At 36.5% G+C, this 14750-nt stretch overlaps 1 protein-coding gene across 1 annotated transcript in view; it reads left to right on the top strand.

Moving 5' to 3' along the window:
• CYSLTR1 (cysteinyl leukotriene receptor 1) overlaps positions 1–12841 on the top strand; it is a 38867-nt gene extending 26026 nt beyond the window's left edge. The window contains exons 2-3 of the mRNA XM_026480127.4: positions 7259–7339; positions 10584–12841. Of these exons, the coding sequence (XP_026335912.1) occupies positions 10611–11633 (1023 nt within the window). The 5' untranslated portion in view covers positions 7259–7339; positions 10584–10610 and the 3' untranslated portion in view covers positions 11634–12841. The remainder of the gene's footprint in view (positions 1–7258; positions 7340–10583) is intronic.
• Positions 12842–14750: the final 1909 nt, after the last annotated feature.

The raw sequence follows: 14750 nt of genomic DNA, 5'->3' as shown, positions 1-14750 counted from the left end.
GTTTGAGGTAATTTAGACACGACTCAGCAGACAATTCATTTTTTTCTATTCATGACAAACAATAAGCCATTAATCAAATAATTAAAACAGGAAGAGTTTTGTTCAATTAAATTAAATTTAGTTAACTTTTAATCTGCCATGTACTTACATAGTCATAGACCACTTCCAATTCACTCTATTCACTAAGAGTTGATACCTGGGGATGTACTTGCCAAAGTCTCAAAAATGTATATATTCCTGGGGGCGCCTGGGTGGCATAGCGGTTAAGCGTCTGCCTTCAGCTCAGGGCGTGATCCCGGCGTTCTGGGATCGAGCCCCACATCAGGCTCCTCCGCTGGGAGCCTGCTTCTTCCTCTCCCACTCCCCCTGCTTGTGTTCCCTCTCTCGCTGGCTGTCTCTATCTCTGTCAAATAAATAAATAAATAAATCTTTAAAAAAAAATGTATATATTCCTGAGAAGAATGTAACTGCATTACTGTTCTGTAATATTTATGGAAATAATGTATAGTTTTTTCCTCCACACTAAAGGCTACCCAATATTGAGCAACTGGATGATCTATTTCCCCATTGAATACTTATTTAATGGCATTTCGTGCCTTTCTATAAGAGCTTCTTTCCATACTGAAAACTCTTGCCTTTATCTGGAAACCTTCAGTTAGCTTTTCCTATAAGTTAGTCAGGGGACTTCACCTGGACTCTAGGCAAAGATTTCTGATCATCTTTTTCTGTTAGACCATTTATATGCGGACTACTACTGTTTCACTCCCACCATGCCAGGAAAAAAAAATTGTCTGAGATGAAATGAGCACCCACTTAAAGAACTTTAACCAATTATCCTTGCATTTCTATGTATAAATCCACACTTCTATGGCTACCACTCTTTTGCAGATTTTTCTAGCTTGCCTTTGGGCCACACTTTCCTCCCTAGAAATTCCCTCCAGACATTTCTTCTTTGGTAGGTGGAAGTCAAAGATGGCTCCAGGATTCTTCCTTCCTTGTGAACAAACCCTATATAATCACCTCCCTTGAGTGTGGATGGGACTATGAATATGAGAAATTTCATTCATGTGTTAGTGTACCAATCAGTTGGTTTTCAGTTAACCAAACAAGAAGTTATCCTGGGTACCACTACTTAATCAGGGAAGCCCTTCAAAAGAAGACCAGCTCCCCAACCCATAAAAGGCCTAAAGTTCATGGAAAGAATTCAGAAAGATTTGAAGAGAGCGATGACTCTCCTGATATCCTGGAAGAAAGCAAATCAAATAACCATGTTGTAAATGAAGGGGATTATGTGTCATGGGCCTGAGGGTGAACTCTAGGAGCTGAGAGTGGTTCCTGGACAACAGTCAGCAAGAAAACAGGGCCTCAATCATACAGTAACAAGAAATGAATTCCGCCAACAACCAATGATCTTGGAAAAGGATCCTTAGCTTCCAGTGAGGTCAGAATTCTGGCTAACAACTTGATTGCAGCTGTGTGAGACCCTAAGCAGAGGACCCAGATAACTCATACCTGAACTCCCGAACCATGGTAACTAAGAGAAAATAAGTGGGTGTTGTTTTAAGTTTATGATAATTTGTTATACAACAACAGAAAACTAATATATCTTCTTTCGTCCTTTTTCGCTTTTTATTGATAATGATTATCTAAATAGAGACCAAAAAGTCTCATTAAAAGTTTTAACTCTTGTATTTTTGTTCTAAACTTAATATTCTATTGTAAATGTATTCTCTAAGGTCACCACTGGCCTCCTAATTACCAAATCCAGTCACCATTTTATGAACTTTCTCTTTCATCTTTTGGAAACATTTAAAATCAATGACCACATTCTTCCTTAAGATTATTCTTAAATATAAATATTTTCTATTTGGACATTTTTTCAAATTGTAAACTTTATTTTTTTTAGATTTTATTTATTTATTTGACACAAAGAGAGAGCACAAGCAGGGGGAGTGGCAGGCAGAGGGAGAGGGAGAAGCAGGCTGCCTGCTGAGCAAGGAGCCCAATGCGGGGCTTGATCACAGGATCCTGGGATCATGACTTGAGCTACCCAGGCACCCCTCAAATTCTAAACTTTAAAATAAAGTGAGTTTATAACCTCACTGTGGAGTTTTGGGTATTTTAAACAACTGTAGTCCTCTTGCTTCTCCCTGATATAAACTGAAGAACCCCTCAACACCAAAACTCATATCTACTTTTCTCAAAAACATACATTTTTTAAAACCAACTTATCTTAAGATCAACCATGTTCTTTTTCCTCTAATTTTGAATTATTTCACTGTCTTCCTATATTTTGGAAAACAAAGTAGGCTCAGTGTAAATTTCCACATTATCTTCTTGTTCCTTATAGAATGTATATCTTTCTCCTAATGCAGACTATTTTGGTTCCTTGGGCACTTAATAACCCAAATAAGTGAGTCCTTTTCCCAAGTAAAAAGATTTGTATTTGGGGCGCCTGGGTGTCTCAGTCGTTAAGCATCTGCCTTTGGCTCAGGTCATGATCCCGGGGTCCTGGGATCGAGCCCCGCATTGGGCTTTCTGCTCAGCAGGAAGCCTACTTCTCCCTCTCCCACTCCCCCTGCTTGTGTTCCCTCTCTTGCTGTCTCTCTCTGTCAAATAAAATCTTTTAAAAAATCTGTATTTTGCTTTATTCCAACAAAATGCAATCAATAGTGTAAAATCCCCCAAATTTAGATTAATACAGCTATTCTTGTTTGCGTGTTTTCAAAAATTTTCTCACAGTCTTTTGGGAGCCAAATTTCAGAATTAAGGTCATCTCCTAAGATCATTTTAGAGTCCAAATGCCAGAACACAAACAAACTCCCACTTGTCATTCTGTTGATCAAAGTTGGCCCTGGTTTCTCCCTGATTAGGGTTATTAGAAACATCAAGTATACTTGACTACCTCTCAAGATATTACTTATAAGGAAAAAATCTTTATGATTTATTTAGATTGGCTAAATAACAAGGTCAAAATAGAGGTTTCATTGCTCAAAAGATAGTTCAAGTAGGGCAGGGCTGATGGTGGGCCTTGGGGGAAGGAGTTGGGTAAAAACCATGGATACTTGTAAATGATGACAGGATAACATTAAGAACAAGTTAAACCTTGGTACCATAATGCATTTTTCTCAGGGAGAAAAAAATCACTTGGTACCATAAGGCATTTTTCTCAGGGAGAAAAAATCAGTGACCTGAAGAGCAAGAATATTGGCTTACTTTGGTGGGTCCCTATACTACACTCAAGGACTATGCCTGTCAAAACAATCAGAATTTTAAACTAGCATGTCAGGGTAACCTTGTCCCTGACCCAAGTTTTGCCAAGAGTCACTATTCCAATAATTAAGCTGTCACTTTCATTCTACAGCATATCTTAGTTTGAGAAAACCGTACATCCAAAAAGATGCCACAGATTATTTCAGAGCTCTCCTTCTGGGAGCCCCAGACTCTCCTTAGTACTTACTAGTGGATTTTTTCTTTCACCAACTAGTAATACTTCTTTGGCTTCTGTCATTGTTACCTTTCTCTGTAAGACAGAAGGTTGGATAGGAAACTAAAGTTAGATTGTGAAGGAGGTTGCCTGAAATATAGGGTTAGGATTTTATTATAGTCATTGTAGTCTCTTGAGCAGCCAAAAAAACGAGTGCAACAGAAGGTTAAAGAATGACCAGTGCGAAAAATAATTTAAAATTTTTTTTAAAGAAAGAATGACCAGTGTAGTAGTGTGTAAGATGATTTTGAGACAAAGGAGCCTGAAATTAATGGGGTATGAGAAACATGTCCAGAAATTACAAACAGTTCAGCATGGCTAAAATACAAGGTGCATGTAAAAAGCAGGTAATTATGTCATCTATGTATGAGGTAATGAGAGCCACAAATGGAGAGGTAGTAGCAGTAATGAAAAGAAATAAAGAGGAAAAAGAGGAAAATTCAGTATCAGATAAAGTCACTTTAACAGAAATTAAGGCTTTTAGATACTTTGCAGGATAGATTTCATGTATTAGCCAAGATATGGATGGATATATTGTTGGTCCTGGAACCCTAACATCGTATGATCAGGCATGATGGGCATCTCATACAAAAGATGACAAAAAGGAAACAACAAAGATGACTTTAAAAGTTTCTCTGTTAGAAGACCTAAAGAATGGTGATAATACTGCCAGAACAAGAGATGTTGTAACTTGTTATTGTATAACAAAAGGGGTAAGGCCAGTGAGAAAGATGTCCTAGAAAGTGGGACGACTTCACATCATAAGATTAGCACTTAGTTTAGAAGCCACCATCAAAGCTAGAACTTCTGTGTTGCCTTTAGAGGGCCTGACCAAATCCTGAGAAGTTAATATGATCAAAGAGGAATTGAGTATTTCTCTCAGATATTCACCTAAAATGCAGGGAACACCTACTAGACTTAAATCAAGCTTGCAAACATTATTTGCATTATTAATAACATTATTAAAAAATCAAGTCCTCTTCACTAAAGTCATAGATCTCTCATCCTACTTGCTCTTTTGTTGTTGTTGGTTTGTTCTAAGATTAAACTAAACCAAGGAAAATGATACCCTGCCCTTAACAGATTTACAGAATGGCAAACTGAAAGGAAATTCAGAGATATCTAATATAAACCTATTGAATTGCAGATAAGTGAAGAGATCACAGGGAGGAAGTAATTTACTCAAGGTCGCACAATTAATCATCCACCATAGCCTGAGGTATGATCCAGGTCTTGTGTCTATCAGTCTTACAAACTTTCCACCATGTTCATTGTTTTGCTCCATGCAAGGATTCCCTCTGATTTTGATAAGACACTACTGAAAGTATATAGAAAATTGATTAATTCAAATCAACCAATATTTAAAACACATTAAACTGTCTACAACATGAAATATAGGAAGAATAAGACTTGGTTATTGCTCTTTAAGTCCCGTGGAATTGGGGTGGGAATAGTGAAGAAGTCTACATTGAAAAACCAGAGAGATGACTATGACTCAAAACAATAAATGAAAATTGTCAAGCAAAATACAAACAAAACACTGCAGGACTTCAACGGAGATATGTACTAAATTGGATTGAAAGGAACAAGAATGGCTTTTTGTTTGACTAGAAATAAAAGAAGAAGCACTATTACCATCTTCATTTAGTAGAAGACAGCAGCCTGGGTAAGCAGATCACCAGCTCTACCCAGACCACACTTAGGGAGCACAAAATGTATAAGTCATTCTTACTCATAGGTAGTTCTAATGCAGCAACAATAAAGAGCATGGTATAGGAATTGGGACCTTGTATTCTCAGATTATCTCTGAGTCTCTTATTTCCCTCATTCACTGGAGCTTGACCAGGTTATAGGTTCAATGGAGGCCACACACACACACACACACACACACACTCATGGACTTAAGGTGATCCAAATAAAAGATCTGAGTAAATCCTGAATTAAATAATTAAAATCAAAAATCATATATCCACACTTTTACTTTTTTGCCTGATGTCTACCCACGCAATCACCCGATAAGAATGGTGGAATCCAATTTTGGCAGAAGCTGCTGTCAGAGACAAGAGTCCTCTAGGAAACTGGAAAAAAAGAAAGGCAAAGAGTGAAAGTATGGAGTGCCTGTTATATGCAAAGCTCAGAATTTTTAAAAAATAATAATAATAATAGAAGATACCTCAGAATCCCAAACTTGAGGAAACACTGCTGCCCAGACAATGTGACATGTAATCACTTGGGCATGTACAGTGAACTAAACTATAATTGTACAGCTACCATGGATATGGATAACTAGTACATTAGCCTGGTAATATTACACTTCTCATAGATTGGTCTTAGAAATTCACAAACTTTCTTTCTCTTTCAACACAAGGAAAAAATATAAGCTTTGTCTAAACATAAAATTGTGACAGAGCAAAGTTAATTTTCTCCATAGATGAATGAAATCATATAATTTTAGGTTCAGAGATTTTTTTCAGTCAATAGTCAGTATACCTTTATTGATTACAGAGACCTAGGACAAGCTAAAACAAAAAACAAAAAAAAGTTTATTGACTGACTAAAAAGATATAAAAGCCAACTCAGTTTGACTAGTTCCCCACCTGCAGCTCATACTTCACCCAGACTAGTAGTAAGTTACCTGTATCAATTCCTTACCGGAAGAAGGAGGAAAATTCAAAAAGGGAAAATAAATTGGAGAAGATCTAAAAAATGATTATCTGAATACAGAGTGGACTCAAACAGCAATATTAAAGCTGTAGGTTCGTTTTCCTACTTTTAAAACTTGCCTATGTTTCATATTTTTAATTTCCTTTATTTTCCTTTTGGTTTCCTTTTTTTTTTCTTTTTTTCTTGTTTTCAGCAGAGTTCCTTTAGAAAGGTCTGGTGTGTTTATACTTGCTAAGAATAAACTGGAAGGTATTTATTTTTAGGTACTTAGGCCACAGATAAATGGGAAGTGGCCAGCCTGTGTGGTCCCTGCAGACAGGGATGAAAATTGCCATAGGGGAATACAAACTTGGAGGCGGGGGGGGGGGGGGTGTTCAGTTTGCTACCATTTCACAAAAGCCCTTCTTTATTCGTTTCTTGGAGATTCGTTACACTTTGTTAAATTTTCTGATATAGTTTAATTGAAGAGAAGAAGCATATACTCATGAAAAGTTAATAATATAAACTACAAAATAGTTGATTTCTGAAGGTATATAATATATAACATATCAGTGATATAAACAATAACTGATATTATGAAATTTTAGGAAGAAGGGTCCAAGGTCTTCTAATTCATCATTCCTTCAAGGAAAACTGTCCCCAAGCCATTCCAGACAGATATATTTGATATTTTTAATGTTCTAACTCTTCTTCCTATCAAGTTAGATCCTTGGATATGAACTTCCAAATTATTTCCTCTTTGAACTTAATAACAAACTGTTTAGAAGAGAAAATAGGGGAAATATCATGGTTTCATAGAGAGAGAGGTATTTTTATAATATTGGATTCATCTTTAGATACAGAAGCTTCCTGCACACAGCAACAAAAATCTGTGATCAGCCCTGGTCCGCATTGCAAGTTCCACCCCTATCCCCCGGGGATGTAAAAATGAATGTAGGAGAAAGAAGGAAGCATAGAATCCAATAACTAGCCCTAAATCTCTCAGTAAAGCTGTGATGTCCCATGACACACCCTGGATCTGTACTTAAGGCCAATAAGTTCCCATGACCCTTCTGGACTGCTTCTAAGGTCATTGACTTCCTCTTCAATCTTGTGATTTCATCTTAGGCTTCATCTGAAATTACATCATAAGAAGCACTGACCACTAACTAGGAGCATTCTTGAAAGGCACTGCAGTGTCAGAAAGAGGTATGGTTCCATTTTCTAAATCAGTCTTGTTTCTTCAACTTGCAAATTATCTTAACAAAGTAAATTCCTTTGTCATCTGCACAAAAAGTTAATTTTATGCGTGTTTATTGCTTGTTTATATTAACCAATTAATAGCCCATTTGCTTTGTTCTAAGATAGTTCTTACCATACTGTATCATAATCTTTCCATACTTCTGACTTATCACTCCTCTCCCCCACCAGACTATAAGCCGCTTGAAGGTAGGGATAGGACTTTAGGTATCTCTGAATCCATATGGTGTGGGTCTTATTATTTGGGGATCACAGTAAATTCTATAAAAAAAAATTAAATGCTGTTTAAGACAAGCAAAGCTGTAGTTTGTGAAATGAGTGGCTTAGACTAAATGATCTCTACCCCTCTAAGATTCATTACTTTTTGAAAGTTTTACAATTTTCTTTTTATGACCTAATATAAGTCATTGACTTGACTTAGTTATAAATAAACCATTGAACCTAAATACCAACATTACTAGCAAAGCTTATTTTGATCTGTAAGGACTGAAAAGTTTATTCGTGGGACTAATGACCATCTGTTGTGCATTAATTTATTTATCAGTTTTACTTGGCACCGTTCATTCAAAGATCTGGGAATGTCAAATTTATAATATTTAACAGAAAAACAAATAGATTATTATTCTGTGTCAAGATATGTATGTTTTTTAATCTTACAGTTAGCATTATGATTTAGCTACTTCCTTAATACCTTAGGAAGCAACTTTACTTTAGGTTCTGAGGTTGAAAAGATTTTAAATGATACTGGAATGCAAAGATAACTGTAAGTGGTTTTGAATGATAAATAATACTTTAAAATGACAAACTTGTTCATCATTCATTTATTCATTCACTCAATTAGCATTTATTGAGCACTTATGGTCAAAGTATATATGTCTTAGCCCTGTGTGACATGCCTTCTTATATATCAACCAGATGGTCTGGAAGGGAAGATAACATATGAATACAAATTATTGATCTGAAAGAGAAATTTAGAGTTCCCTAGAAGGGGAAATGATAGAAATTACTTTGGAAGGGGGATGAGGAAAGTCTGAAAGTCTTTACACCCAAAAAGAGTGTAATTTGAGCTAAAGGGTGGGTAGTTTTTGCATATACCTAGATGGAGGAAAGAGTATTTCAGGAAAAAGAAACAGCATGAAAAAAGACAGTCAGGTGAGAAAACATGTAGTACATATCCCTAGCATAGTAAAATAGTTGTTTCATTGACTATAGGGTGTGCAAAGGAAAAAAGTGAGAGAGAAGCTAGGAAAATTTAGTTGCAACTATACTATAGAGAGCCTTAAATTATCAGGCCAAGAAGTTTGGATTTTATTCTGAAAGTCCTCAGGGACCATTGAAGGTTTTAGAACAGAATCTGATAGAATTGGAAGAAGCTCCAATATATGGAAAACTTTTCTAGAGTTTTTTTAGAAGGATGTAATGAGGATTGATGGTGGTAAGAAAGACAGATGGTAATTGTCTAATACCTTTCAAGTGTAGTTCGTTTTTTTTTTTAAGATTTATTTATTTATTTATTTGACAGAGATAGAGACAGCCAGCGAGAGAGGGAACACAAGCAGGGGGAGTGGGAAAGGAAGAAGCAGGCACTGATGTGGGGCTCGATCCCATAACGCCAGGATCACGCCCTGAGCTTAACCACTGTGCCACCCAGGTGCCCCCCCTCAAGTGTAGTTCTTAAAACAAAGGTTAGAATCAAAAATCTCCACAGCGCCATCTAGTGCCTCATCATAACTCTGACCAATTTGGAAAACCTAGTATCAGGCCTAACAGAAAAAGACTTCATTTAGTTTAGGCAGTTTCTCTCCTTTCCACAATTGCACCTAAGTTCGGGGAACCAATGGTGAAAGAGGCAAGTAACTGGAAAGCAAACTGAGAAATAATGCAGAAGTTGGGAAGAGTCAACTCATTTTTCTCTTTGATCTTAGATATCCACCCTCAGAATGATTCATCCTCAATTTTTTGTCATATACCAACAGTTCTTGGCGAAAAATCATGACATTTTTTAATTAAAGGAAAAAATGAAACAACTAGCCAAGTTGTTATCAGTAGTAAACCTGGAAGTTATATCCCACCTACAAGCACCACCATAGCTGTTTGTTCCATTGCTGGGAGTTCTTGCATGTCCAAGTAGTTTTCCACCTTACAAACCCAACTCTATCTTTTACTGGGGAGAAAGAGCTGTGTAAAAGGCCAAGAAATCAGACTTCAAGCAAAGATTATCCACACACAAAAAATTATCCACCATATTCTATATTGATGAGTTGCTCTCACTTTCTTAAAGAATAAAAAATCCTGGGGGAACACTAGAAATCATTATTTCCACATTGCCTCATCCCTAAATCTATCTGATCAGAGCTTGTTTACTGCCTTAATTAACTATCTTGATGTAGCTTAACTAAGCTAGACCAATAACAACCTCTTGGTATACAAGAAACGACCATGTATGGTTGAATAGTATGGCTTTGAGAGTGAGTCTAGGAAGAGAACAAGAATAAACAGCTACAATATCCTTACCCAGAAAGTATCTTTTAACTAGTTATGCTACATTTTTCCTCAGAGCCTTAACTTTGGTGCAGATTTTTTTAAAAATGTGTTTTACCTCTTCAGAATGTTTTTCCTTCATTAAAACAATTAGATGAGCATCAACCAGCAGATGTTATGTAGGAAGCCCTCTTCTTCAAGCAACCAAGTATTTTCACCTAGATTTTATTCTCCAAGAGAATTCAATGCTCTTCCAATAGATAGATGATGATGATGATGATGATAGATAGATAGATGATAGACAGGTGGATATTTATATTTATGAAAAACGACTATCCTTAAAGCTTTTATCGAAAGAAAAACTCAATTAAAAGGAAGATTTACAGAATAGTACTAGAGTAATATGACTTAAAGAAAAAGCAGAGCTATTTTAGCTAGGTTTTGAAGATTAAGAGGAAGTCCATTAGGCAAACTTGGGTGGAAAAGGAGGGGAAAAGAGTTTTCTTGATGCCTGTAGGATGCAAACCTTTCTCCTGGAGGCAAGGTGCAGCTGAATCCCTCTTTATTGCCCCACCACCTGTGCTTCCTGCCATGGGCAAAAAGTATATATAATGACAATATAAAGTGAAATCTTAGTACTTCCTGTAATTTATTGTCTGATAAAAATTGACAAGAATTTATATATATATATATATGTATATATATATTGTAGGCATCAAGCAGACATTCCTAGAGAAACATGGATGGAGTCGGGAATCTGACAGCATCTTCTGCCAATAATAACACGTGCAGTGACACTATTGATGACTTCCGCAATCAAGTGTATTCCACCTTGTACTCTATGATCTCCGTTGTGGGCTTCTTTGGCAATAGCTTTGTGCTCTATGTCCTCATAAAAACATATCATGAGAAGTCAGCTTTCCAAGTATACATGATTAATTTGGCAGTAGCAGATCTGCTCTGCGTGTGTACGCTGCCTCTCCGCGTAGTCTATTATGTTCACAAAGGCATTTGGTTTTTTGGTGACTTTTTGTGCCGCCTCAGCACCTATGCCTTGTATGTCAACCTCTATTGTAGTATCTTCTTTATGACAGCCATGAGCTTTTTCCGGTGTATTGCAATTGTTTTTCCAGTCCAGAACATTAATTTGGTCACACAGAAGAAAGCCAGGTTTGTGTGCGTTGGCATTTGGATTTTTGTGATTCTGGCCAGTTCTCCATTTTTAATGTCCACATCTTACAAAGATGAGAAAAATAATACCAAGTGCTTTGAGCCTCCACAGAACAATCAGGCTAAACATCATGTTTTGGTCTTGCATTATGTGTCATTGTTAGTCGGATTTATTATTCCTTTTGTTGTTATAATTGTCTGTTACACAATGATCATTTTAACCTTACTTAAAAATTCAATGAAGAAAAATCTATCAAGCCGTAAAAAAGCTATAGGAATGATCATAGTTGTGACAGCCGCCTTTTTGATCAGCTTCATGCCATATCATATTCAACGCACCATTCACCTTCATTTTTTACACAATGAAACTAAAGCCTGTGATTCTGTTCTTAGAATGCAAAAGTCAGTGGTCATAACCTTGTCTCTGGCTGCATCAAATTGTTGCTTTGACCCTCTCCTATATTTCTTTTCAGGGGGGAACTTTAGGAGAAGACTCTCTACATTTAGAAAGCATTCCTTGTCCAGTGTGACTTACGTACCCAAGAAAAAGGCCTCTTTGCCAGAAAAAGGAGAAGAAACATGTAAAGAATAATTTAAACCCATTAAAATCAATGAAAAGAGTTTTCCAAACAAGTATTACCTCAAATTGTCTACAATAAAAATGAGTATTTCCATTAATAATTTACAAATACTTAACTGAATGTATGCCTATAAACATATCTCATTTATGAATCCACGCTGCTACAGGTCCTGAAGATATTTTAAGTGTTAAAAATTCAGTCCACAACTATTAACTAAATCATAAGTGGTTTTTTGATCATTTACTGAAAGGTGAAGAATATTCTTGTCTTGGCATTGTAAAAAATGGATCTGAGACCAAAGTTTTTTCCCTCAAATAAAAGCTTCACAAAGGATAAGAACTAGCCTTTGAAGATACAAAATTAGCAATTAGTCCCCAATCATCCTAACATATTCCTTTGCATGCATGCCATCAGATGAGAACTGGAATGACCCAGGAGCTACATAAAATGTCCTGTCACTCTCTTCCTTTGTAGTATTGACTGACTAGGCAAGGTAGGGCCATTTCTTCCAAAACAGAATATGCAAGTGCTAGAACACCCTAGTATCCATGCAACCCATGCAAAGACTCCATGCGATGTGCAGTCTGGAAACTAGAAATATGAACTTGGTCAAAAGGGAGTTTGCGTCCAATTATCTTCTGCTCCTGACCCAGGCCCTCAAAGATAATGGTGGTGTTTTTGTTGCTTAATGAAGTTCTTACAGGGCATTCTCTCCCTACATGACATACAATTCTTCCTTCAAAACCAGACAACTGGCACTCCCGTATATGAACAGAAGTAATTTAAAATTTATCTAAAGAAGAGGGAAAGGGTTCTACTTTTCTACATGCTTATTATTGGGATCAAAACAGGCTACAGTGGATTTCTGAAAAATTTGAATGTTGATATTACAAGCTGTTTTAAGAAGTACTTATATTTATATAACTATGTCAGAGATTTTGCTCTATGATATGCATTTATGAGTGGAAGTTAAATACAAGTTTTATTATTATTTTATACTTTTTCTTCTCTATTGGCATGTTGACAGGACTATCAAGGAGATGTTTACAGTGGGTTTTATGTTACAGTGGAAGCTTTGTTCTTAAAACACAACAACTTGTTTATGGCTGAAATATAATATTCATGGGCAAGCTTTTGCTGAAGTGTGGTCTGTTTCTTTATTCTGTGTTTCAAAAGGCAACTTACCTCAGAAGAAATAAATGATAATGGTGAAGAAAAAGCTATGAAAGGATTCTATCTGAATCTGCCATGTGCGTGTTATTTCTATTTTATCACTTCTAATGTTGTAACCCCTTAAGAAAACACTCAAAACAAAAAGAAAGAGGAACCTCCGAGGCATAGTATAACTAACTGGTGCCCATTTACTTTTTAATATACCTGAGACTTGGCAGTATCTACACTTTTATCCTATACCATTTTTTCCTTATTTGAGGTGAAGATCAAACATAGTATCTATCAAAACATTCAGTCCTCATTTCTCATGTTCTAAGCTTTCTGCTATTCAGTAACTATAGCGTGAGAGAAGAGCACTAAATTAGAAGCTGGAAGACCTGGTTACTAATCTGGTCTCTCTTACTAGTGGTGTAACTTTCAGCAAGTGACGTAAATTCTGATCTTCAGCCTCCTCATTTGTAAAATGGTAATAATAATACTTGTCTTGCCTTTTTCACAAGGCATTTTTGAACCTCAAATGTGATCATAACACACAAACATATGTTAAAGTTTTACCTTTAAATAATTTTAAAGCTCTTATAGACGGTTTTGTTACTTAAATATACTGAATCATATTTACAACATGGATTCTAAATTTTGAAAGATTTTTTTTACTTTTTTTATTAATAATATTTTTATGATGTTAGTCACCATACAGTACATCCCTGGTTTCCGATGTAAGGCTCGATGATTCATTAGTTGTGTATAACACCCAGTGCACCATGCAATACGTGCCCTCCTTACTACCCATCACCGGTCTATCCCATTCCCCCACCCCCCTCCCCTCTGAAGCCCTCAGTTTGTTTCTCATTGTCCATAGTCTCTCATGCTTCATTCCCCCTTCTGATTACCCCCCTTTCTTTATCCCTTTCTTCTCCTACTGATCTTCCTAGTTCTTATGTTCCATGGATGAGAGAAACCATATGATAATTGTCTTTCTCTGCTTGACTTATTTCACTTAGCATAATCTCTTCCAGTCCCATCCATGTTGCTGCAAATGGGTAATTGTTCTTTCTGATAGCTGAGTAATATTCCATTGTATATATGGACCACATCTTCTTAATCCAGTCATCTGTTGAAGGGCATCTCGGCTCCTTCCACGATTTAGTTATTGTGGACAATGCTGCTATGAACATTGGGGTGCATATGGCCCTTCTCTTCACTACGTCTGTATCTTTGGGGTAAATTCCCAGTAGTGCAATTGCTGGATCATAGGGTAGCTCTATTTAAAAATTTTTAAGGGACCTCCACACTGTTTTCCAAAGTGGCTGTACCAACTTGCATTCCCACCAACAGTGTAAGAGGGATCCCCTTTCTCCACATCCTCTCCAACAACTGTTGTTTCTTTTCTTGTCAATTTTTGCCATTCTAACTGGCATAAGGTGGTATCTCAGTGTGGTTTTGATTTGAATTTCCCTGATGGCTAATGATTTTGAACATTTTTTCATGTGTCTGTTAGCCATTTGTATGTCTTCATTGGAAAAGTGTCCGTTCCTATCTTCTGCCCATGTTTTGATTTGATTATTTGTTTCTTGTGTATTGAGTTTGAGAAGTTCTTTGTAGATCTTAGATACCAGTCTTTTATCTGTAGTGTCATTTGCAAATATCTTCTCCCATTCCGTGGGCTGCCTCTCAGTTTTTTTGACGGTTTCCTTGGCTGTGCAGAAGATTTTTATCTTGATGAAGCCCCACAAGTTCATTTTATCTTTTGTTTCTCTTGCCTTTGGAGATGTGTCATGAAAAAAGTTGCTGTGGCCGATGTCAAAGAGGTTGCTGCCAATGTTCTCCTCTAGGATTTTGATGGAAAGATTTAGAACAAAATATGGGCATAGTTAAATTCTAATGCATATAAAAGAATCGTGTGTCTTACTTATTCCAACTTCTAGGTGTTTTCCTATGTTCTCACTTCTGCTAGC

Source organism: Ursus arctos, chromosome X (assembly GCF_023065955.2).
Source record: "Ursus arctos isolate Adak ecotype North America chromosome X, UrsArc2.0, whole genome shotgun sequence".
Classification (NCBI taxonomy): Eukaryota; Metazoa; Chordata; class Mammalia; order Carnivora; family Ursidae; genus Ursus; species Ursus arctos.
Note: the sequence above shows the minus strand (reverse complement) of the source record. Positions and strands in the feature narration are given on the sequence as shown.